This window comes from Thalassophryne amazonica, chromosome 15, assembly GCF_902500255.1.
Source record: "Thalassophryne amazonica chromosome 15, fThaAma1.1, whole genome shotgun sequence".
NCBI classification, from domain to species: Eukaryota; Metazoa; Chordata; class Actinopteri; order Batrachoidiformes; family Batrachoididae; genus Thalassophryne; species Thalassophryne amazonica.
This window is the reverse complement of record NC_047117.1, coordinates 64,416,806-64,443,888: the sequence shown is the minus strand read 5'-3', so window position 1 is coordinate 64,443,888 and position 27,083 is coordinate 64,416,806. Positions and strand designations below refer to the sequence as shown.

General features: G+C 40.5%; 1 protein-coding gene across 1 annotated transcript; it reads left to right on the top strand.

Annotated features, from left to right (window-relative positions):
- LOC117525922 (polycomb protein suz12-B-like) lies at positions 1-27,041 on the top strand. Its single transcript, XM_034187874.1, is given in 18 exon segments — positions 1-268; positions 534-678; positions 8,716-8,762; positions 8,852-8,916; positions 9,057-9,125; positions 9,656-9,705; positions 11,276-11,361; positions 11,463-11,694; positions 13,066-13,171; positions 14,205-14,310; positions 14,447-14,648; positions 15,046-15,134; positions 15,434-15,577; positions 22,476-22,526; positions 22,528-22,643; positions 22,857-23,046; positions 23,179-23,258; positions 25,814-27,041. Coding segments are annotated over 18 exon segments (2,106 nt in total). The 5' UTR covers positions 1-253; the 3' UTR covers positions 26,127-27,041.
- The last annotated feature ends 42 nt before the right edge of the window (positions 27,042-27,083 follow it).

Below are 27,083 nucleotides of genomic sequence, written 5' to 3'. Positions count from 1 at the left end.
CTGTTGTTCAGTATGAATAGAAGAAGAACTGAGCCCGGCGTTAAATTGTGGATAGGTCATAGGCAATTTGTTTAAATATATTATTATCTTATATACTAAACGGTATTAGTAAAAGTTGAATGTGGGAAGTTTGTGGTGTCCCGGGATTTATTTTCTGGTGAAGTAAGCTAGCATCCAGCGTCCCGTCGCCCCCTCTTCTTCTTCTTCATGGTTTCTGCTGGTGAGTCCGCCAGGCAGCAAGGCTAACAAATTAATGCCATCAGCCAGGGTGGGTTGCTTTTATTTCTGTTGTTTATACCTAAACGTGTGGCTCGTGCCGATTTGAGGACTCGATTCCAGATTCACTTAGGTAGTAGTTTGATGAAAATGAAAAAGAAAGCTCGGTGTTGTTTTGACGTGGTTAAGTTAGCTCTTAGCCGGGCTAGTTAGCGCGACCGCTAACACGAGCGCTTGCTAAAATAAGCTGCTCGATATTTGTCGCATTCTGTAAGTGTCTGCGTGTTAATTTTGTGTTGCTGTTGTTTGGTTGGCAGAACTCGGGTCATATTATGAGCGGGGTGAGTTGTAAAGCTAATGGCGCCGTGTATCCTGCCTCATCAGCGGTGGTGAACTCCGTAAAGAAGCCGAAGATGGAGCAGATTCAGGCCGACCATGAGCTCTTCCTGCAGGCCTTCGAAAGTGAGAGTTCACTGCTGATCGCTTTTTCTGTTGTACTTTTCATACATATTGATATTTGTCTATTTTGTTATCGTCGATAGCCCTCTGCAAATTGCATCCTGTGCTCCAAACATAAGTGCTGTATCTAAATAGTATTCGTCACATTGAGAACAAGTGTGTGTTATAGGTGGCAGTTGCTAGTGATAGTATTTTTATTATTGTGTAAGATGTGTTCTCCAAAACATTTTGGCAGACATTAATGACAGTGGTTACTAATTCAGTAATTCACAGGTGTTATGCACCTCTTTGCATAGTATTTTAAGAAACTGAGACTTGAGAGGAATTCACCTGAATATTTTATTTGCACAGTTCTACGTGCTCCAAAGTGGCTGAAAGTATGCCATGTCTGCACCCTCAGCCCCTGTGTGGTCTGTTGCACACAAACTCACCCACATAACTGCGTATTAGCGTACTTGTAATTTAAAAAACATCTACGACATTTCTTTCCAACAATGGCATTTAAGCAGTGATAAATAGTTATGCACCATTTTCTCAGTGTAAGCACACAGAGCGCTTTACAAACAGAGAACTCCCTCATCAGTTATAGTCACACACAATTGTGGGCATGTTTGTGTGTCTGTGTTGATTCCCCCCAAGTTCTCCAGTTTCCATGCAGCCACACCACACCATAAACCTAAAGGTGCCCTGACATGAACATGTTTTTGATTCATGCAACAGCACGAACTGTGTCGTGATGATCCCACCCGCTGTGTTTCCAGCTGGATGCCGTTGTTTGTTCTACCAGCTGCCACATTGTCTGCGCTGGACACTGCGTATATAAAATAATTATTTCATGGCGGATTAATAATTTTTTTTCTGCAAATTGGCCATTGAAAACGGCTCTAATCACTTCCTGAATCACAGAGGAGGCTGCAGCCGGAGCCGTTCGCACGCGCGTACCTGACAAGCTGCAGAAAGGATTTTGAGCCGTCTGAAAAGGTAATTATTTGATTTGTTTACATTGTCATGACTTGATAAAACAGTTGCATGTTTTTTCCTTCTTGTCTGCAGCTGTTAGTGTGTTTATAACAGATTTAACTTCTTGTTATAATCCTTCAGACGAGCTGCGCTCTGATGCAATCCGCTGACATCACCATTCGTTCTGTTCACTTCTTGTTTTCTCCACTTGACGAGCTGCACGTCGTGTTGGAGATTAGATCGCGCCACTTAGCACAACATTTGTGCGTGAAAGTTTTTTTTTTTTTTTGAACATTTCAAAATTCTCTGTGTTAAATAGCACGCACCGGCACCCCTCTGGCATCCTGTCTGCACCATTTAAAGATGAGTTTACTCTCCAGCATCTGAATCAAAAACATGCTTGTGTCAGGGTACCTTAACTCAACAACAAGCCCAGAGTAACCTATTTAACTGATTAATATACGAGTATACCCGGTATTTACAGTGAGTGACCCACCTGTCGTTGAGTAGTCAGCGATGTCTGTATTTTTGACTCTATTTATGGAAAAGGCTGCGCCCAGGGAAGGCACTAGGTCAGAAAAGGACAGAGTTGCACTGCCAGAATTTTAAAGGGTTTTTTTGGGGGGAGTATTTTCTCCACCGAGGCAATTCACAGGCAAAGTCGCTTGTCAAATCATGTATTCATTCACCTTATGCAATGTGCTGGGGGTGAGGAAGATCCCTGGTCCACACAATATTAATTTAGTTGTTTACCTTTTAAACATTATTTCTGACCAAAGGAAAACATGACATGAAATGTAATGATTGAATATGAAATTTAAATCATATTTAACTTAAAGTGGGCCAAGTTGTGGCTCTTACAACAGATAATAAAAAAATTACAAATCTTGAATTATTTATTTTATTTTATTCCACTTTACATAGGCCTATTGATGTCTAAGAAGGTCCCATCATGTGGAGAAAATGGACCATTATTTCAGGCATTGAGGGGCCATTAGCACATGCCACCCTTTTAAAATATGAATCACTGCTTTCTGGTGCTTGGCAGTGTCTTCCCCCACAGCACTACCTGACTAGTTAGATTCCATGAATTCAGCCTGATAACACTGAAGGCTACTGTCCCACAGACTGGCATAGAAGAAGATAGCGGTGTGCACAGTGGCGTTGTGTCGGCTGTATTTTTTTCCATTTGTTCAGCTTCAAAATAATGCTGTTTATCGCCCCTTGCACTTTTTGTGTGAAGGTCCCGTTGAAAGGTTCAGTGAATTAAACATAGGATGGGTATCAAAAACCCATTCCTGTTAAGAATCGATAAGAAATAATTCGATCCACTGACATCAATGGCCTTTTTGCTTAACGATTCCCTTGTTTGTTCTTAAGTTCACGTTACGCCGGAGCAACCATTGTTTTTGAGGGTGTGTATCCGGAGAATGACCATTTCTCTACATTGATTGCAAGCCCACTGTTTCTGAGAAGCTGCGAAGCAGTGGGAAGTAATGCAAGCTGCGACACGGTCTCAGAAGCAGTGGGTCCTCAGTTTCTTCATTAACCTCAAATTGTGAGTCACCTTTGTGCTGATTAAAGTCAGTAACTGGGACTCTTGTCTTGTTGTGGACAAGAAAAGAGAATTGTCTTCCACATTGGAGTTTGACGGTTCTCTGGTGTGAGCTGGACTCGCTTCACCAGGTGGTAAACTGAAGCACAGGTAAAGGACATAATAATATTAAAAATAATGATATTTTCTGTATTGTGGGACTAACTGCACACCTTCAAACACTGCGCCACACTCTACCAAGCAAAGATGGAAAGATAGCTTTAGGTCGGAATTAATAACGTCAAAGCGAATTGCGGATTTAAATCAAATGACACCTCTTTCCAAACATTGTAATATAAACAAGGCTGTGAAATGAAAATTGTGAAATCCGAGGAAAATTTGCAGGGCGGCTGGGGGGATTTCAGACAAAATCATGTCTGAAATCCTGTTTGAACAGCACAATGTTTATTTTCCAGAGACAAAAAAAAAAAATCTTACCATGTTTCTTGAGGGCACAAGATGCAGTGAGCTTTTCCCGTTTTCTTTTATGTGTTCATGGCGATGAACTTTAAATTCAACCTTGTGCCAATTCCATGGATTCTTGTCCTTATTAGACTTTTTCAAATTGTGTTTTCCGACATCTTCCCTCTTTCTGACGTCGCTCTGTGACACAGACATGACCTAAAATTCTTCTTTTAAAAACATGATGGCTCTTAATGTTTGCGATGTCCACATGCTGCGTTTAGTTTAAAGAGCAGTGTCTTGGAGCAGCTACACAGCATCGCCGTAGCAACCAACCAGTCCCGCTTTACAACAACTGTTGCAAAATCTACGCTTTGAGAGAGACAGTTTTTTTCTCTGCCGACTTCCGCAGACCCGCTGATCTGTATAACAGATCAGTGTCAGTGACTTATAAAGCTTGCATGGCGTCGTAAAAAAAACAAAACAAAGTAGCCTTTGTTTGCAATTACAGAGGTAAAATGTTGCCTGTAGTTTCTCACCAGGTTTGCACACACTGCAGCAGGGATTTTGGTCCACTCCTCCATACAGATATTCTCCAAATCTTTCAGGTTTGGAGTTTCAGCTCCCTCCAAAGATTTTCTATTGAGTTCAGGTCTGGAGACTGGCCAGGCCACTCCAGAACCTTGAAATGCTTCTTACGGAGCCCCTCCTTAGTTGCCGTGGCTGTGTGTTTGGGGTCATTGTCATGCTGGAGGACCCAGCCATGACCCATCTTCAGTGCTCTTACTGAGGGAAGGAGGTTGTTTGCCAAAATCTCACAATACATGACCCCATCCATCCTCCCTTCAATACAGTGCAGTTATCCTGTCCCCTTTGCAGAAGAGCACCCCCAGAGTATGATGTTTCTACCCCCATGCTTCATGGTTGGGATGGTTTTCTTGGGGTTGTTCTCACCTTTTAAACATGGTAAGTGGAGTTGATTCCAAAAAGCTCTATTCTGGTCTCATCTGACCACATGACCTTCTCCCATGCCTCCTCTGGATCATCCAGATGGTCACTGGTGAACTTCAAACGGGCCTGGATATGTGCTGGCTTGAGCAGGGGGACCTTGCTGCCCTGCAGGATTTTAAACCATGACAGCATCGTGTGTTACTAATGTAATCTTATGACTGTGGTCCCAGCTCTCTTCAGGTCATTGACCAGGTCCTCCTGTGTAGTTCTGAGCTTTCTCAGAATCATCCTTACCCCACAAAGTGAGATCTTGAATGGAATCCCAGACCGAGGGATATTGACAGTCATCTTGTGTTTCTTCCACTTTCTAATAAATAATCATAAAATAATCATAACAGTTGTTGTCTTCTACCAAGCTGCTTGCCTGTTGTCCTGTAGTCCATCCCAGCCTTGTGCAGGTCTACAGTTTTGTCCCTGGTGTCGGTGTCCTTAGACAGCTCTTTGGTCTTGGCTGTGGTGGACAGGTTGGAGTGTGATTGATTGATTTTGTGAACAGGTGTCTTTTATACAGGTAACAAGTTCAAACAGGTGCAGTTAATACAGGTAAAGAGTGCAGAATAAGAGGGCTTCTTAAAGAAAAATTAACAGGTCTGTGTGAGCCAGAATTCTTGCTGGTTGGTAGGTGTTCAAATCCTTACTTGCAGCAGTAACATACAAATAAATTATTAAAAAAATCATACATTGTGATTTCCAGAATTTTTTTTTTTTTAAGATTATGTCTGTCACAGTGGACATACACCTAAGATCAAAATTTCAGACCCCTCCATGATTTCTAAGTGGGAGAACTTGCAAAATTGCAGGGTGTTCAAATACTTATTTTTTTCACTGTAACTGAAAAATCTCAAATACCATATGTGTTATCTCAGACAGCAAGTTGTCTGACAGACGGGCTGAAACACAGCAGAGAGGTGTGCGACCTGATACGCTGCTCTGTTACAGAACTGACACATCAAGCCAGACTCCTTCCATCCATCCAACCACTTTCTTCCGCTTTATCCGGAGTCGGGTCGTGGGGGCAGCAACTCAAGCAAAGCCACCCAGACCTCCCGATCCACACACACCTCCCCCAGCTCCTCCGGGGGAACCCCAAGGCATTCCCAAGCCAGCCGAGAGATTTAGTCCCTCCAGCGTGTCCTGGGTCTTCCCCGGGGCCTCCCCCCCAATGGGACGTGCCCTGAACACCTCTCCAGTGAGGCGTCCAGGGGGCATCCGGAAAAGATGCCCGAGCCACCTCAACTGACTCCTTTCGACGTGGAGGAGCAGCGGTTCAACTCCGAGCTCCTCCCGAGTGACCGAGCTCCTCACCCTATCTCTAAGAGAGCGCCCAGCCACCCTGCGGAGGAAACTCATCTCGGCCGCTTGTACTCGCGATCTCGTTCTTTCGGTCATGAGCCAAATCTCATGACCATAGGTGAGGATCGGAACGTAGATCGATCGGTAAATCGAGAGTTTTGCCCCCCTACTCAGCTCTCTCTTCACCACGACGGTTCGATACAGCGACCGCATCACAGCAGGTGCTGCACCGATCCATCTATCGATCTGGCGCTCCATCCATCCCTCACTCGTGAACAAGACCCCAAGATACTTAAACTCCTCCACTTGAGGCAAGGACACTCCACCGACCTGAAGAGGGCAAAGCATCTTTTTAGGGTTGAGAACCATGGCCTCGGATCTGGAGGTGCTGATTTTCATACTGGTCAAGCCAGACTCTGGAAGTAAAAGAAATATAGTCTACCAGCTCCACTAAGAACAACAAAAAAAAATGTATAACTGAACAGGGCTCACCCACTTGTAATTTCCAAAGTCCACTCCACCAAAGAAGACCGCGCACGATCATTGGTGTTGCTGAGCTCCTTACAAAGTTCTCTCACAATTGTAGTACGTTAGATAGAAAGTCCGTTATCTCCTGAAAATAACATATTTCGATTCACCCGTGTTCAGCGACACAAACGGCAGCATCACCACACGTTAGGATCCAAAATCCGACAGAGTGAAAAAATTTGAGTTTTGGGGTAAAGTTTGTCGTCTCCTCTCTGTCCTTTGTAAATCCGATCCTTTACTTTCGAATGAAACCTCAGAAGCTTCGTTATCAAATGAAGCAGATCACTGTCTGTCAGCCATCAGGCTGTTTGTGCGTTTCCTAAAATGTACATCATGGCCTAAGAAATACAGAAATGCACCTGCTGACTCGGGGAGGAAAGCTGGACCTTTTGTTTTTTCCCCTTTCTTTTTATTTATTTATTTATTTATTTTGACAATACAGAATCAAAAATCTGAATCACAAGGACAAGGTGAGATTTTCGCACTTTGATGTGAATGCCCCCACACTGGTGATACTGTGGCTTGGGAATTCAAACTTTTCAAATTGAAAATTATGCAGGTGCAGTGTGTATTAAAACAAAAAGTCTTGAATCTCCCAGATTTTAAATAGTCTTTCTGTACATTCTTTTTTCTTTCAAGTACTGTACATTTATTGCACATTTGTAACATGTATAGAGTGTGTCAATGAAACACTAACATTTTAGATTAAAAGTGAGGCCCTTCAGCTGCTCCCTTGTTTACACTCAAGGTCGCCACAGCAGATGCAAGGTGGACCTGCATGTTGATTCTGGCACAAATTTTACACCAAATGCCCTTTGTGATGCAACTCCACATCACATGGAGAAATGTGGAAAGGGTGCGGTTTAAACCGGGAAGCTTTAAGCACTGAAGCCAAGCACCCTAAACCACTTCGCCACCACCCCTGCACAAACATTATAGATTAATTTTACTAATCAACAATTCAGCACAGTCAGACCAGAAACAGTACAAAAAGATTTTCATTTTTGTCTCAGGACTTCGAGACACAAGGTCTAATAGGATGCCGAGTGGAAGAGTTGTTGCTTGTTGTCACCGCTATACTAAAAATTTCTAGGGAGAACCCTGCCTGAAAGGAAATGCTTATGACAAAATCTACATATTTTGTTTGTTTCTATTTATGTCCAGAGATCAAGGATCCAGTGACCAATTTTATATTTATTTACTTTAAGACTCAATAAAATGTTGTTGACATAGAAAACGTATAAAGCCTACTTCTAGTACACAGAAAATTCACAGGAGGTGTTGATAAGGGAATCTATAATGAATCAGATCGATAAATGGAATCAATATCAATACTCATCCCTAATTAAGCATATGCTGTAAGGGATTTCAGCCAAGATTTGTGTTAAGAGGTTATTCTCAATGTTTACACCTTTTTTTTTTTTTTTTTTTTACTACTGTTTCAAATCTGTTATCTGTATTTTACATTACTAATAGTATTGTCTGTGAAAGTTGACCCCCTCATCCCCAGTGATGGGGCGTTTTGTATGGTGTGGTTATTTAGAACCAACAAGCTAGACAAACCCATGTGCAACTAATTTCAGTAGCAGAGAATGTCAGAATGTGACTATGTTGAGCTGCGGCGAGCGGATGATGCACTTTTAACAAAATGACTGTTGTACAGTATCAATTTGAACCAGATTGCACTGAGGGAAATGATGCAGAGAAAGAAGAGATCTGGACGAGCCCCTCTGTTTTCCATTCTTCGCCACTGCACATGAATATAACACCCCGCCAGGAAACTCAGCTCAGATCAGCCAAAACCTATAATTGCACTGAACCACTAATATTGCACAACATTATTTTAAAAAATGAATAAAGAACGTTCATTTACCAAACAATTAATTCAGCTGGTGGTGGTGATGATCATTTCCAAAAGTAAAAATTGTCCAACTATTTGTGTGCTTTGATTGTACTTGAATGCTCTGATCAGTGTACAGTTTTAGAGACTAACGCAGACATTCATAGTTGACTGCATCTGAGTAGCACTGTCATATTACCTGTCACTTGACAACTACACCAGTATGTGAATTGTGAAAAGTATTTTAATCCTTTTTTCAGATGGATATTCAAAATGTTATTTCATGTTATGTTGCCAACAATACAAAAATTTTTACACTGTGTTTTGTATTCATAAAAACAGTCTTTCAGTTGCTCACCAGACTGAATGATAGTCTATCGTTTTAATATTTTCTACATCTTTTTATTTGTAGAGCCCACTCAAATATACAGATTTCTCCGCACGAGGAACTTGATTGCAGTAAGTGTATTACTGTAGATGATATTTTTTGTTGATTTACTTAGTAAATTATTAATCCACATAATTATTTGTTCTTGTTTCCATTTTAGCCCATATTTTTGCACAGGACGCTTACCTTCATGTCCCATAGAAATGCTCGAACAAATGCCAGAAGGTTTGTGGTTTTGCAAGCATATGTTGATGGCTAACAAACAGTGACTATTTGTGAACAACTTGATCAGTATAAATCTAATTTATGTTCTCTAGCAGGTATGTATTTTACACTTATATGACGATTTGAGTCTTTATTCTTAGGAAAATGTTCAAAGTGGATGATATGTTGCAGACCGTGGAAAAGATGAGAGGAGAGCAGGAATCTCCAAGGTAATTACAGATGAGATGCACTTGTTACTCTGGGATAGTGGTGGGGCTATGTAAAAGATGTCAACACTTAACAGTGCATGAAGCAATAGTATGTTGGAGCTGCAGCTATTTTGAACAAATCACGTGGTCCATGCATTTGCAGATTGCAGTCAGTACCAGCTGGTGATATAAGCTGTTATGTATTTGAAGAACTTGAAAGCATTGTGCATAACAAGACATGGGCTTATTTGGCTTGAAATACAAATTAGATTGCACTGCCCACCCCTGTTTTGAATCTGCATAAAGGAGCTTAACTTTAATATTTCAAGCATTATTTATATAGTGTGTATGATATACACACAGATATGAAAAAATATCGAACATTTCTCTGCATAACTTTCATCCAAGGTTTAAAAAGGAGAAACAGACCCAAATAATGCCTGTCCATATGTAACATACATTTATAAGCAATTTCAGTTTTGTGTCTCAGTAATCTTTTTTCTTTTTTTTTTTTTTTTTTTTTCTTTCTGTCCATTCTCCTGTGTCTCCAGCTTGTCTTCACATCTACAGCTAACCTTCACTGGGTTCTTCCATAAGGATGGTAAGCAGATTATTTTTTTCTTTTAATTTGGAAATTAAAAATCATTTAGGTGCATTTGCTGACTTCTGAATACCACGGTCAATTCAGTTTATTTATCTTGCAACAAATGGCAACGTTAGTCGCATCATAGTGCTTCACGGGGGTAATGTCTAGCCTTACAACCTCCACTGCTCATAAGTGCAAGTCCATCTCTGTGTCTGACACGATGCAAGCCCTTTGAAATTTAAACCGTGTTTGTTTAATTGAACTGGATGCATGTTAGGTCAAATAAGCGTGGCGCCACCTTAAAACCGAAAAAACTACAGTCAGTGGAATGGACCACCGAATATAGACCTTTTTCTCCTCACCTGTTTCTTGGCTCTGGATTTTTTAGAAAAATGTCTGTTGTCTGGGCCTTCTGTTATAGTAAATTTTATTTATTTATGGATTGGAAATAATAATGAAATGGCGTTCTGTATTTATTATTTGATATCTTTATTATAACAGATTAAGTGCATCAATGAATCATATACAGTGTGTCATTTTGGCAAAGTTCCTAGGGTACAGTTCCTCTCGCTGTTTTTGCATTTCTGCATGCCTTACATTTTTCTTCTTGGTGCACCTCACAATTTGTACTTTTTTCGTTAAATGCCACCAGGGCAGAAAGAGAGTCTAGGGGAAACAATAATTTACCTCAGATGTTTAAAAGATCATTCTCATTCACTGGCCCAGGATTGTCATTGTATTCCAAAATCCTAGGGGCAAAACCTGATATGCAAAGTGAAAGTATGTAGAATGGCTGGAATTCATAATTGGCTGATGCAATATTTTGTTAAACCCCTTGACTTTCAATTCAATTGTGGTGGCGTCAAGTTTGGGAGTATGAGCTGGTGCCGCGCCTGGCCTCCTCCATGACACCACAGAACTTTGGGACTGGATGGCAACCATCCTGGCAGACAACTGGTCCATTCCTCACATCTGTTAAATAATCTATCTGCTGCAGCTAGGTGAATTCTATGTGTCCCCTTTAAGATTGAGAGGCCCCTGGGAAGAACATATGGAGTCGCGAGGTGTCTGGACAGAGGTGTTCAGCATAGCAATGCTGATATTGCAGGAGAATGAAGGTCCAAGTCTTTACGGTTCTGGTGTTACTTGTCTTGTTGTATGGTGATGGTTTGCGTATTCACATATGGACCATGTTATAACATTACAAGAGTCTACCTTTAGTGTAGTTCAATATTTCACACAATCACAATATGAATTTTCCAACAAATCATTTAGCCATATTTCATACAAATGAATTATAGCAGTTATAAACCAGATGTAGCAGGCTGTAGTTTAAGGATCATTAACCAAACTACTGGATATGGTCAGTAACATGCTCCTCTTCAACAATTTATTGCTACACAGATGTTTTGGTATTATGGGTGTCAACATGGCAACATTATGTGGAAATAACATGACTCAAATGTCTGTAAAGTATTTTGTGATGTCTTTTGTTGTTGTTGTGTGTGTGTGTTTTGACTTTTTTTTTCTGTTTATTTTGTACTTGGATTTACCAACAAATTAACACCATACTTTTTACATGCAGAAAAGCCATGTCAGAATTCAGAAAACGAACAAAATTCTGTGTCCTTAGAGGTGCTACTTGTCAAAGTCTGCCATAAAAAACGCAAGGTAAAGAAAATATATATATTTTTATATCAGCTTGATACTTCAGCAGTAGAAGAGGGAAAAAAAAGGCTTTTTACTTAATTACATTTGTTTGTTTGTTCTAGGATGTCAGCTGCCCAATAAAGCAAGTGCCTACAGGTAAAAAGCAGGTGCCTTTGAACCCTGACAGCAATCAAACCAAGCCTGGTTCCTACCCTTCCTTACTGGTCTCCAGCTGTGAGTTTGAGCCCAGCAACAGCCACATGGTCAAGTCCTACTCCCTCCTGTTCAGGGTATCACGCACAGGAAGGAGAGATTCCAATGGTCTGGTTAATGGGGAGGCTAATGAAAACATTGGTAAGCCCAAGTGGTTGCCTTTTTTGATGAATAATTCATTGGCATCAGGGAGCACCAGAACATAGTTCAGATTTAAGTCAAAGTTAGTGTTAAAATGCTATTTATATATCTGTTCTTGTATATTTTTTTCTGATATGCACATATATAAGCAATGCTGCTGGATGAACAACTTTGTTTTGGGGGATTCTGAAAGTATATTCTGTTATTTGAGTGGCAGGTGTAGCAGAAGTGGTTAATTTCACTTAATGAATGTGTTTCTGGCAGAATACTATATTCTACTGAATATAAGATGACACCCCCTCCTCTTTTAAAGAAATATTTTGGAAAATGCTTTTATTTGAAAGTAGTGCTAATAAAAGCACATTTTATTGGCTGCCACTCCTTTCTTTTTTGAATCCTTGCCTGTCAGTGTATTTGAAGCAGCCATGTTTAGGAGCATGGTAAGCTTTTTTTTTTTTTTTTTTTTTTTTTTTTTTTTTTTGACTTCGCATTTTTAAGATTGTTTTTGTTCACCATTTTCCAACATTACACTTTGTTACAGTTGAATTGTTCAATTCAGTTTTCTTCATTTATATAGTGTCAAATCACAGCAATGCTGTCTCAAGGCACTTCACATGAATATTATTTCACGGTTGCTTCACTTTGTTATATTTACTACCATGAGCTTAAAGTTTGGTTCAGAACTTCTCAGTTGTGCAGACCCTGTGTTTATCTGGTGTTTATGCTACCATGGAAACTCCATCCAATTGCTTCCATAGTGTTAGAGGGGTGGATTGCTTTTTTTGTCCTGTTGGACACACTCATTTTGAATGGTATTTGTTGCCACCTATTATTGTGTGCGTATGTATATACATGTAAAAGTCCAAATCCTGAATATAAGATGACCCCCACCCTCCAAGGATATTTTGCACAGCAAGTATTTAATTTGATAAGGAGCTGGCCTGCACATATGTAGACCTGGGTTTGAATCCCGCTTGTGCTATCCATTTCTGTATTTGAACAAGGCACTTAAGCTTCTTTGTCTCAGTCTTCCCAGCTGTAAAATGGGTACCGACCTTGGCTGAGAAATAACGTGATGGACTGGCGTCCTTTTCAGGGGAGTCTTAAACTATCATCTGTTTCATGCCACAGAAACTGGAAATGAACGCCAGCCTGATGAATCTCAGGGCCTATAAGGACTTACCCCCCCCCCCCCCCCCCCCCCCAAATACATTTCCAAGAAAAGAACACAGTCTTGTGTTCAGAACAATAGTTATTTCAGTAATGGTTTCTAGGTGGTCGTACTGACTAATCAACAGGCATTTGACAAATGTTAATAAATGACACTCCTTTGATGTGTTTGAATCTGTTTATTATGTTTTTGTTTTATAGATGTAATAGATACTCCAACTAGAAAGAAGAGGAGCTCAGCTCATCGAGATGAGGGCGAGACCACAGAGACTTATGTTGCACAGATGACTGTTTTTGATAAAAATCGGTGAGGTGATGTGTTGTTAGTAGCCAGTATGGCTGCCACAAACAATTATTTTGATTATTGACCAGTCACTGGTTATTTTTGTCATTAGTCAACCTAATTGGATCATATGTAAATTGCAGCTTCTCACACCACCATGCAGCTATTATTTGTCTTTGTAGGTTGCAGTTGTTTGTCATATCATTTAATCATTCATGCCAACAAAACAAATTGAAATTGAGAGTGTGAGACTGACCTTCTCAAAGGTCCATCATTGTGGGTGAAGTGAGATCATTGTCATGTCAGTCACCAACATGTTCAAGATCGCTTCTGTCAGGATCTTTGCTTGCCGAGGTGTGCATGTCCATTGAAGAGGATTCGTATTTTTAGCACTGTAATGTAGCATTATAAAACATTAGCATTATCACATTTTCTGTTCAAACATGACATCACTGTTACAGTGTTACAGCAAACACATAACGTGTGCTAAGGCTAATGAAATTGTCATTGTTGATGTTAACGTTTACAGCTATTGATATAAGTAAGTAACTCACTATAGATGGTAATGTTAGCGGCTAACTAGCCAGTTAGCTTACTGAAATGACTGTCCCTCTTCGTCAACGTCGGCCACTACGGGCTTCTGTCTCAGTTGCTCCTGCATCTCCGTTGTACTGCTGTGGAAGGAAAGTCCTGCCTTGCATATTTTGCATTGCACATTTTTATCTTTAATTTGGTTAAAATGTTCCCAAATTTTTGAGCTTCATTGCCGGCTAGCCATGATATTGTTTGGGCATAACTTTTCCGGTGACATCATGGCTGACCCGAATTACCACTACTATGCATGTGTGTCAAGAATAGAGAGGCAGCGGAAGATACAGCGGCAGCTTTGAGAGAAAAACAAAGCTTAAAAAATAAACGTTGACATCTATTATTAAATTAGTCACCGAAGATTGATAGTCAATGTAATTTTGACTCGTTGACTAATCATGGCAGCCCTAGTAGCCAGAGTGTTTTGTCATTGCTGCAGTGGCTGTTTTAACTGATTTCTCTTCTGCAGGAGGTTGCAGTTGTTGGATGGTGAGTATGAGGTGTCAATGCAAGGAATGGAAGACAGTCCGGTGAGCAAGAAGCGAGCCACATGGGAAACTATTCTTGATGGCAAGGTGTGTAGTTTTTGCATGGAGTGTGTGATCTTACCTCTGCTCAGAGGAGTCTTATGAAATTGCTGTTGTTTTTTTGTTTGTTTGTTTGTTTTTTTTACTTTGTTATATCTTACTTGCTGGCTTCATACATTTCCAGAGGCTGCCACCATTTGAGACATTTTCTCAGGGACCCACCTTGCAGTTCACATTGCGTTGGACTGGTGACGCCAGCGGAAAGTCCACTGCCCCTGTAGCTAAACCCCTTGCTACCCGCAACTCTGATAGCTCCAGCCCCATGGAGACCAGGACCAGCAATCACCGAGCTACCGTCGTGAGTAAGGATGGGGACAAAAAACAGGGTAAATTAACTTATTTCAGTTTCTACAAAAATAATGTGATGTTTGTGATTTCCAGTACTAAAATTGTGTTCAGACAGTGTTGGTGTTTATAAGATGCTGTTTAAGAGGCAGCTATAATTATTTGAAAGTCTGCATTCTTCCTCATTTCATCTACTATAAATGCCAATCAGCCCATGTTTATTTATAAATTTAATGCCATATCCTCCACATGGAGCTGAACAGTCATGGTGTTGGATTATTCATCTGCTGTGAATTTTGTGTGGGAGGAAATATTTGCAGCACTTAGTCATATGTGCTGCCATTACAAATCACGATTCAGTTTTCTGTTTTATTCTCAACTCTTAGTTCCACAGAATTAAGGATTTGAAGAAAGAATTGTTTTCTGTATTTCTGTCAGCAGTGAAAGAGTCAGTCAGCACAGACATACAGACAAGGAAGGAGCAAGTCCCGTGTGAGCCGCGACAGAAGCTGCGTATATTTTATCAGGTATATAATTTACATTGTACATTCATTCTCGCAAGTTCCCCCCTGTAAAATATTTTCCCACCCCCTCAGAAATTCCTGTAAACATAGAAAACATGCAGTTCATTTTAACTCACAATTTGTCACATTTTAGAAGTGCTTTATTTAAAGGTTTGCTCCCAGTGTGTAATGCTTCAGTCTTTTTGACACTATTTACTCAGTGTGGGTATTTATGTAGCACTGCTTTGACTAATTATTTACAGTTGCTGTCGGAAGACATGTCTTGTATCTTGTAGTAAGTGACGTTATATCTCCTTTGCCAGTTTCTGTATAACAATAATACACGGCAGCAGACTGAGGCAAGAGATGACCTCCACTGTCCCTGGTGTACCCTCAACTGCAGCAAACTCTACAGCCTCCTCAAACACCTAAAACTCTCTCACTCTCGCTTCATCTTCAACTATGTGGTAAGGGTGTGTGTGTGCACATGTGAATGTTAGATTCTCTTACAGTTGAAAACTACAGTGCATCCAGAAAGTGTTCACAGCGCTTTACATTTTGTTATATTACAACCTTATTCCAAAATGGAATAAGTTTCAATCAAGGAATTCTAAGCTGGCCACAATAAAAGGACACTCTGAAATATTCAGTTCTATCACATACCACAGTGTCAAAGATGTCTCACGTTTTGAGGGAGCTTGCAGTTGGCATGCTAACTACAGGACTGTCCACCAGAGCTGTTGCCCCTGAATTGAATGTTTATTTCTCTACCATGAAGCTGTTTCCTAAGGCGTTTCAGAGAATTTGGAAGTACAACCAACCAGCCTCACAACCGCAGACCATGTGTAACCACACCAGCCCGGGACCTCCACATCCAGCATATTCACCTCCAAGATCGTCTGAGACCAGTCACCTGGACAGCTGCTGCAATAACCGGTTTGCAGAACCAAAGAATTTCTGCACAAACTGTCAGAAACCGTCTCAAGGAAGCTCGTCTGCACGCTCATCGTCGTCTTCAGGGTCTCGACCTGATTGCAGTTCATCGTCATAACTGACTTGAGTGAGCAAAGGCTCACATTCGATGGCGTCTGGCTGCTGATCAACTCTCTGCAAAGGAGATGTGTTACACTGTGTGAAGTAAATGGCGGTCACACCAGATGCTGACAGGTTCTTGAACTCCCCCGACCCCCCAATAAAGCACGACAGCACATTTCAGAGTGGCCTTTTATTGTGGCCAGCCTAAGGCACACCTGTGCAGTCATGCTGTTGAATCAAAATCTTGATATGCCACACCTATGAGGTGGGATGGATTATCTCAGCAAAGGAGAAGTGCTCACTAACACAGATTTAGACAGATTTGTGAACCATATTTGAGAGACAGTGTTTTTGTGTATACAGAAAAAGTTCTAGAACTTTGAGTTCAGCTCATGGAAAATGGAAGCAAAAACAAAAGTTTGTTGCGTTTATATTTTTGTTCAGTGTAATTGTTAGATTTAATTTTTAAATCTGTCCATTGAACATTAAAATCTGGATGAATAGCGTGAATCAAACATTTTAAATCTGTTTTTAAGCCTGAGTTCCATGGCTGTTAATGATCGAAAAGCCGAACCGACGCTTTGTGCATGAACGTCAGTATTGAGCAAAGGCTGTGTATACTTATGTACGTGTGATTTTTTTTTTTTTTTTTTTAATATATATATATATACACATACGAGGTCTATTAGAAAAGTATCCAACCTTATTTTTTTCAAAAACCATATGGATTTGAATCACGTGTGATTACATCAGACATGCTTGAACCCTCGTGGGCATGCGAGAGTTTTTTCACGCCTGTCGGTTACGTCATTCGCCTGTGGGCAGTCTTTGAGTGAAGAGTGGCCCACCCTCTCGTCGTTTTTTTTCATTGTTTAGGAATGGCTCAGAGACTGCTGCTTTGTTTGATTAAAATTTTTTTCAAAACTGTAAGGCACAACTGAGTGGACACCATTCAATAAATTCAGCTGGTTTTCGGTAAAAATTTTAATGGCTGATAAGAGATTTTGGTCTGGTAGTGTCGCTTTAAGGACGGCCCACGGCGCCTGACGGCGATCTGCGCTTCGAGGCGGCAGCGTCTCACCGTTTCAAGTTGAAAACTTCCACATTTCAGGCTCTGTTGACCCAGGAAGTCGTCAGAGAACAGAGAACTTTCAGAAGAAGTCGGCATGAGGAGTTTATTCGGACATTCCATTGTTAAAGGACGTTTTGTAATGAAAGAACGTGCGGGCAGAGTCGCGTGCCGGGCCGGACCCGACTGCGGGGGGTCGCGACAGGAAAAACACCTCCGTTGGAAACCTTAACGGGCAAGTTGGAACATGCCCAAGCTGTTAAACAATTTCTCAGTTACTCACTTGTTGAAAGCCATCAAAAGCCACCTGAATTTTACAAATGGTTTTCAACACGGAGGTGTTTTTCCTGTCGCGGCGCACACAGATTTGCCGAGTCGTCACGGAAACGACTCGGCGAATTTGCACGCGCGTCTTTCATTAAAAAATGTCCTTAAACAGTGGAATGTCCGCATAAAGTCCTCATGCCGGCCTTTTCTGAATCTTCTCTGTTCTCTCACGACGTCCTGGGTGAATTAAGTCTTAAATTAGGATGTTTTCAGCTCGAAACAGGCCGACGACGGCGCGTGGAAGCGCTGCAGGACGTCCCGCTACATGGGAAGTCCTTACACCGACAGAAACACCCCATAATCTCTCATCAGCCGTTAAACTTTTCACCGAAAACCAGCTTAATTTCTCGAATAGTGTCCACTCGGATATTCCTCACAGGTCCAGAAAAATTTTGATAAAGCAACACGCGCCGTCTCGAGCAGCGTGTGAAACAAAGGAATTCAGCCGAGAGGGCGGGACCACATCTCACTCAAGGCCTGCCCACAGGGAAATGATGTCACCGACGCGTGAAAAAAACTCACGCATGCGCACGAGGGTTCAAGCATGATTGGTGTAATCGCAAGTCATTCAAATCCATATATTTAAAAAATAAATAAATAAAAGGGTCGGTTTATTATCTAAGAGACCTCGTGTGTGTGTGTGTGTATATGTGTGTATATATATATATATATATATATATATATATATATATATATATACTCAATATAAACGCAACACTTTTGGTTTTGCTCCCATTTTGTATGAGATGAACTCAAAGATCTAAAACTTTTTCCACATACACAGTATCACCATTTCCCTCAAATATTGTTCACAAACCAGTTGAAATCTGTGATAGTGAGCACTTCTCCTTTGCTGAGATAATCCATCCCACCTCACAGGTGTGCCATACCAAGATGCTGATTAGACACCATGATTAGTGCACAGGTGTGTCTTAGACTGCCCACAATAAAAGGCCACTCTGAAAGGTGCAGTTTTGTTTTATTGGGGGGGGGGATACCAGTCAGTATCTGGTGTGACCACCATTTGCCTCATGCAGTGCAACACATCTCCTTCGCATCATCCGTGAAGAGAACACCTCTCTAACGTGCCAAACGCCAGCAAATGTGAGCATTTGCCCACTCAAGTCGGTTACGACGACGAACTGGAGTCAGGTCGAGACCCCGATGAGGACGACGAGCATGCAGTTGAGCTTCCCTGAGACGGTTTCTGACAGTTTGTGCAGAAATTCTTTGGTTATGCAAACCAATTGTTCCAGAAGCTGTCCGAGTGGCTGGTCTCAGACAATCTTGGAGGTGAACATGCTGGATGTGGAGGTCCTGGGCTGGTGTGGTTACACGTGGTCTGCGGTTGTGAGGCTGTTTGGATGTACTGCCAAATTCTCTGAAACGCCTTTGGAGACGGCTTATGGTAGAGAAATGAACATTCAATACACGAGCAACAGCTCTGGTTGACATTCCTGCTGTCAGCATGCCAACTGCACGCTCCCTCAAATCTTGAGACATCTGTGGCATTGTGCTGTGTGATAAAACTGCACCTTTCAGAGTGGCCTTTTATTGTGGGCAGTCTAAGGCACACCTGTGCACTAATCATGGTGTCTAATCAGCATCTTGGTATGGCACACCTGTGAGGTGGGATGGATTATTTCAGCAAAGAAGTGCTCACTATCACAGATTTAGACTGGTTTGTGAACAATATTTGAGGGAAATGGTGATATTGTGTATGTGGAAAAAGTTTTAGATCTTTGAGTTCAACTCATACAAAATGGGAGCAAAACCAAAAGTGTTGCGTTTATATTTTTGTTGTGTGTGTGTGTATATATATATATATATATATATATATATATATATATATATAAGCAAAAATTTCAAAAAACCTTTTTTTCATGTTGTCATTATGGGGTGTTGTGAGTAGAATTTTGAGGAGAAAAATGAATTTACTCCATTTTGAAATAAGGTTAATTTAAATAACATGCCGAAATTAGTTTACTTAAAATTTTAACCATAAGTTAAAACTGTATGCCTCTGGATGACTTGGGTGATATTGCCGGTGAATTAGTATGGTGTCAGGAGCAATGATCTTGTGACCAGTTCGCTTCTGACTGCAGAGGATAGAGCGGTTTCTCCCTAAACCAGCTCTCCTCTGTTTACAGAGAACAGAGCTGTTTATCTGCTACAAAACAGGTAAGTGCTAAAATCTTTATCAGATTTAACAAAGGTTTTTATCTGTTAAAGCTTTATTTACTTCACCTGCAAAAATGTGTTAACGAATTAAAAATTATCGGACCAAAATTTATCAGAAGATAATTGGTCCGATGATGGTTCTCAAAGTTATCTGAAAAGATAATCTGATAATGAAAACATTATCTTCAATAATTAGCGGATTAGCGGAACTGTGCCCACCACTGATTAAAATATAGTGGCACACTTGCAAATATCTGTAGAAATCTTGTTTTCTCAGATTATGACTGTTGAGAGTTTGAAAATCCTTTATTATTCCTTTATCTGTTAAAGAGTCAAATGTTATCCCTTTAAGTATCCAACTGTGAAATCCAGTGTCTATTTGGTTGGGCTTAAAATCAGGATCATATGCACACCATCTCACGATCTTCAAATTATTATGTAATTATATTCATCTTTCATTTTTGACCAAGATTTTAATGACTGCAGCCATGGATTTTTAGCCTCATTAAGGATTTTTCCTAAATCTTCATTCTATGATATTGCCTGTAATTGGGGGAGGGGGTCCAACAGAATATGAGACTCAATGTCCTTCCATCTAGTTTGATACTTAGGGTTACACAGATTTAATAAGGGTTTGATTTGCCCTGAATAATAAGTCTTTCAAATTAGGTACTGCCATTCCTCCATTCTCTTTAGAAAATTGCAGTGTTTTGAATCTCACTCGTGGTATTTTCCCCAGCCATATGAACCTAGAAATTATTTTTTCCCATTCCAAAAACTGCTTTTTGGTAACCTCAACAGGGAGGGCTTGAAACAAAAAAAGAAATCTTGGCACTATGTTCATTTTTACTGATTCAGTTCTTTGAGTCAAGCTCATAAAGGGAACAGCAGGCCATCTTTGAATATTTTGTTTAATTTTTGCAACAAATTCATTGTAGTTGTGTTTGGCTATAGTCGTAATTTCTGTGGGAATTACAGCTCCTAAGTATTTTAAAGTATTTAAGTCTCATTTTAGTTTTAATTATTGTCATAAATTTGTTGGAGGATCATAATTTAAGGTGATTATCTGTGTTTTACTCACATTCAATTTATATCCAGCATAGTTGCCAAATGTTTTAGGCAGTTAAATAATATAGGCAATGATTTAGTTGGTTCCTTTAAATATATAAGGACATCATGGGCATATAGTGCCACCTTGTGCATGTCTCCAGAGATGTCTATTCCCATTATTTCATTTGTTTCTTATTGTCTGAGCAAGAAGTTGTATGTATGTAAAGGGAGAACAAAAGAGAGCCCACAGCCCTGCCTAGTCTGACATTCCAGTTCAGTCAAATTTTTCGAATGGTTTCCAGGTGCCAGTCTCTAACAGCTTCTGAAAAAAATTCTGATGGAAAAAAAACCCCAAATCATTCCGCCATTTCCAGACAATGAAAATCCGACGACGGGGCGGGACCACTCCTTCCACAAGGCGTGCTCACAGGCGAATGACATCACCGACAGGCGTGGAAAAACTCATGCATGCGCACGAGGGTTCAAGCTTGTCTGACGTGAAAACATATGAATCAAATCCATATAGTTTAAAAAAATAAATAAAAAGGTACGATACTTTATGGACAGACCTCGTAGTTGCTTATTTCCATGAAGGTGGCATTTTTCCATCCTTTAGAGCCAAATTTAATATTTTAATAGAAACAATAACTCAGTTTCACTATTATATACTATATTTTCCAGAGTATGAGTCACTTTATATACACAAGTTTGAGAAACTCTCAAACTTGTATAATATAACTTTTCTTCATCCAATATTTATCTGTTGGACTCCTTACCATCCATTATTTGTATAATGTTGCTGTCCCAAAACTTGTTTTGACAACGTGAGAGACATTGTAGGTGTGGATATTCTTTCCCAAGAAAATTGTAATTGATTGTTTTTTGTTGTTGTTGTTCTTGTGGAACAGTATCCAAAGCAGTTTTGCCTACAAGTGAATTGTCATTTATTATTATTTTTAAATCAAGACACTGTTCATATCTGTCAAAGCATTTAGCAGGTTATGCTGCAGTTTACAGGCAACCTTTTTTCTAAACTTTTACCCCCCCCCCCCCTTTTTTTTTCCCCTTTACCAGAAATTGTTCCAGATGTTTTTCTTCTTTTTACTTTGTTGGATAAAATGACCGTTCGAGAATTTTGACTAAGTTTGGACAGCATATTAGCTTCAATGACCCTGCATCATTTTGTTGCACTGTTTCAGATGGGTTTAAAAAAAAAAAACTGAAAAGGAACAAACCACCTTTTAAAGGAATGAATATAAAGTTCTCAGGGGCCGAAAAACAAATCTGTACTGTAATGTCTTTGAATGGCTGTTCTTCAGTTTTCTTGCCCTCTTAGCGTTTTGGCAACACCTTGTATTTTAGGATGTGAGTAAGTTCACCTGACGCAGTGATGAGGTTCCTGCTAAATGGAGGCTTTAGCCATTTGTGTTCTGCACACCTATGTTCATATTTCCTGACCATGAAGTTGACATGGAGACCACCAGAACGCTGATTAATCAGCTTGAGCAATTTTGTGTGTTACCTCCCCCCTTCCGCACACAGAACTTGACTGTTGTGTGCAGCCTTTGCCAGAGCTTTCTTTGATGATGTGGATGTGACACACACAAGGTGTGTGTTTGTTTCACAAGTTGCAAGTGCAGGCTGCATCAGGCCTTGTGTTTGACCCACTGTGAATTGTCTCTTTGAATGAATGAAATCTCCAGCCTCACCCCAAAGGAGCAAGAATAGATGTGTCCATCAACGAGTGCTATGAGTGGCTCCTATGTAGGCAACCCTCAGGACATCCACAGCCAGCCTGGCTTTGCTTTCAGCCGCAACGGCCCAGTCAAGAGAACCGCGGTTACTCATATACTGGTTTGCAGGTAACTGTTGTTAATGGTCCACTGTAATGTTTAATCAACTAATTTTGTGATGACTGAAGTAGCTTTTCTTCAAATCTGGTCTCGCGACAAATTGTTAATCAATGGCATTTAATCGTACTGTTCAGTAACTGGCCATCATAAAAGTCGAAAATGATTAGGAGCAAATCTGGATTTAAACGGATAAATTGCAGAGAATTTGTTCCTCTTGTGCTAGACCCAAAGGACCAAACCGAGCCTGTCTGAGTTCCTGGAGTCAGAGGATGGAGAACTGGAGCAGCAGAGGACTTATGTCAGCGGACACAACCGCCTGTACTTCCACAGCGACAGCTGCATGCCGCTGCGGCCCCAGGAGATGGATGTGGACAGCGAGGACGAAAGAGACCCAGAGTGGCTCAGAGAGAAAACTGCTACGGTGAGAATCTGCATCAGCATTACAACAGTACAGTATGTGTTTATCGCACAGGAACAAAGCTCATTAATTACAGTCTGGAAAGTGACTCCACTGACGTTTTGTTTGTGTATGTCGTTTTTGGATTTCTCACAGCAACTTGATGAGTTCACAGATGTCAATGAGGGAGAGAAGGAGGTGATGAAGTTATGGAACCTGCATGTCATGAAGCACGGGTAAGTTCAGTTCATTTGTGTTCTCGTGTTACAACCAGCCATCAAGTTGAATTTGTTTAATCTGTGTAGCTTTGTAGTTTTCTGTAGTTGAGTGTTATTTCTGCAGTGTAAAACCATCTCAGATAGTTTTCAGTGATTTTTTTTTTTTTTTTTTTTTTTTTTTGTGTGTCTGTTCTAGGGCCACAGTTGAGTATTATAGTCATCGTTTTTAGATTAACTGTAATTACAAATACATGAATTTGATTTCTTCTAGGCCCATGTTCTCTGACGAGAAGGGGGCTGTGGTTAACCTGAAGTCATGTTAGTTGCCCTTTTTTTCTTGCACAACAACATAATAAAATATCCTTGAAGTTTCTCAGACCAAACCCGCAGTATAATCCACAGCTGTGCTGTCCATCCCAAAATCCATTATGTTCCAGAAGGGGCATTTTGGAAATCTAGCACTGTGTGGCTATACACACAGCTCCTATTAGGGCTGCACAATATTTGGAAAAACTGACACTGCAATATTTGTCTGCGATGCAGATTGCAGCAGCAAAAAAAAAAAAACTTTACACCATGTAACTTGAGTAACTCTATTTAGAAAAAAATCATTGTGGAATCATTAGGGTGATTTTTTTTTTTTTTTTTTTTTTTTTTTTTTTTTTTTTAAGGTAAGTGCATCTGCATAGACAGATTTTGGGCAAATTACACGCAAACAAAGTGAAAAGGCGACGATGCAGTGGAAAGTGAATGTGTGCTGCAGTTTGTTTGTGACTTGGAGCTCAAACGTGTCGAGGCGGTTGTACAGGGGAGAGAACGGAGCTACTCTGGTTAGCTGTGTAGGCTAACACTTACCGAAGCGATGCCTCCCATTTGCCTCGTCACCCTAAGGGTGACCGGTATCTTGCCAAAAGATGACCAAAAGAGACTACCACGAGGAACGACCGGACCACCATGAAGAGGGACTGACGGGCAAAGAAGTATACTATGTTCATGCCAAATTTGTAGACAAAAAAGCACAAATTGCGACCAGCAAATTTTTTTTTGGGGGGGGGGGGGATTTCAGTGTTTGACCTTCCTGTGACCTTGACCTTTGACCTCAACATTGACGCCCCCCTTTTGTGTGCTGAAAGCTATCTCCGTAAGACTGCTACATGTGATTTTTTTACAAGTCTACAATCATGATTTACAGGCTTTGTTGCACCCTTAAAAAAAAAAAAAAAATCAGAATTTTGCAAATTTTTGTGATGATGTCATCAAATGACATCATAAATTAAAACCGTTGCTATATTCTGGATCGTCTCATGGAGCCGTTTAATGTGGTGTATTACATGACATGTTTTCTTGTAATGTGAAGTTAGACCTTATTTGGGTGACATTTGACCTCAAGTGCAACCCTGAAGGTCAAGGTCAATCCCTTATCCCAGGTAATGGCCTATGGGCAAGGCCTATCACTATTTTCATGACAAATTTGGAAACAAAATTTCAGAAATTGCGACCAGGAAAGTTGTTTAGTTGAATTTCGTGTTTGACCTTGCTGTGTGAAGTTTCAAGAGTCTGCAATTTAAACTGTGCCACACCGTGAGTTAAAGGTGAAAACTGCAATGATTACAAAAAAAAAATAAAAAAAATTACATACTATCATATCTTGCAAAACTTCGTTTTGGTAAGATAAAAATGCACTTTTTGCAACAGCTTCAGTGATTGCAGCCGAAAACAAAAACAGTACACCAGAGCGGCTGTCCCCATAAGTGGTCAAATCCCGCGATATCACGCAGGATTCAAACAAAACTGCATTGTCCTATTACATACAATTGGTGTTTATTTTGGTTGAGTAGCCGTGTCTAATTTTCTCCCATTGTGCTAATTTGCAGCACAGTTCTGCCCAAAAATAATACAACTAAGCTTAGCGCTGTTGTTTCAGTTAAATGGAAAGAAAACATGGTTCTGACATTTAAAAATAAGTCTTAAATTTAAATGCTGCTGTCCAGCAAGAACTTACTTTAACTCAGAACATTTTGCTAAGAGACAGCACAATACAATAACTTTGAGTATTGTATTTTTTTAGGTGTAGCACACAGGGCTATGTTTTAGGAACCTTCTTGTTTAATACAGAAAGGCACAGAAACCTCTCATATGCAAGAACCCTTCAATTGGAGTTAATTACAGTATCTTGTATCAGACAGACCTCTGATACAGATTAGATTAGTCAAAACCTTTATGTTTTTCTTTATTTTTAATCAAGCAGTAGTATAATAAGTTGTCGAGTGACGTGTTTCATTTAATTTGCAATATTTGACATTGCACATCCCAGGATGTGACTATCACATGCCCACATCGCAATGACTATGCTGATACAACATATCGTGCAGCCCTAGCGCCTATAGTGGTTGGCTTGCTAACAGCTAAAGTTGGCTGCTAGCATTAGCTGTCATGCTGAAGGAGTCTGTGTATATATCCACATTTTGGTGGAATTATTTATATTTTTAGAACAAGCATACAGATGGACAGCAGATCACATTCTCCTCCTAAACTTGAGCACTTGTTTTGTTTTTGTTTGTTCCCCCCTGCAGCTTCATAGCGGACAACCAGATGAATCAGGCCATCATGCTTTTTGTGGAGAACTGTGGCACGCACATCATCCGCCGTAATCTGTGCCGCAATTTCCTTCTACATTTAGTCAGCATGCACGACTTCAACCTGGTCAGTACAGCCACCATTGACCGCGCCATGGCCCGTCTGCGACAGCTCCAAGACGAACTGCCAGACACCGAGGAAGATCAGCAGGACCCAACTCTGGTGACAGGATTAGCTTGCAACGGCAACGCCGTGGCTTCCAGTGGAGTAAAGCAGGGCAAGAGGACAAAAAGCGCGCTAACAGACTGATGTAGGCTTAATGGATGGGACGATGATTGTCATTTCTTTCTTTTTATTTCCCGTCTGTGAACATTATCGAACCTTTGGTGCTTAGATTTGTGGGAGAACCTGTCAGCAGAGGATCTGACCTGAAGCAAACCAGTATACAAGAAACAAGTGTTGGGGACTTAAGAACTGAACCAAATATGAACAATGTAAGATTGAGGACCCACATCTAAACAATGCAGGAATCAGATGACTGGATGATGCAAGTTGTTCCTACTTGATGTGCGTTTTGTAGGATGCTGAGTTATCAGTCGCTGGATTGGTGCACAAACCCAGAGTCTTGTTGTGGCATGACTGCCTTCATTATGTTCCTGAAACTGTATCAGTACTACAGTTCAGCCTATACTAGTAGTAATGTCACTCTTATTTGTACACATAAACAATAACTTTTTTTAATCCTTTTAGCTGACGATCTTAGCACTTGGTGTATGTATTTAGAAAACTTGCCTCAAAGTTGTCATTTTTAAAGTCACGCTGCTCCAAATGTTAACTGCAGCTTTTCCGCAGTCAGCAGTGGAACACCTTTGGGGTTAAAATGTCACTTGTTCTCAGTTATGTTTAATTTGAAGGGTGATACTGTTAAAAGGTGACGACAGTAAACACTTGTCCTTCCGCATCCAGAGTATATAAAATCTGTAAATCTGATGACAGTGGTATCGTAAGCCTTAGATAGAGAAGACATTCTGAATTGAATCCAGCCTAAAAGTTTCGCTCCGTCACCCCGAAGCCTTTAGGCCTGCAATGATTAAATACCAGGGATATTAACTCTTTATTTTCCCAAGAGTTATGAAATAGCCAGCAGTACACGGCGCCGCCGCATCATGTAGACTACAGCGTGTTAAGACTTTAAAATCGACTTTAATCCTTATGCTGTCACCCATTTTCTGCTTTGAGATTCATTTTTAGAAACAACATATGTAA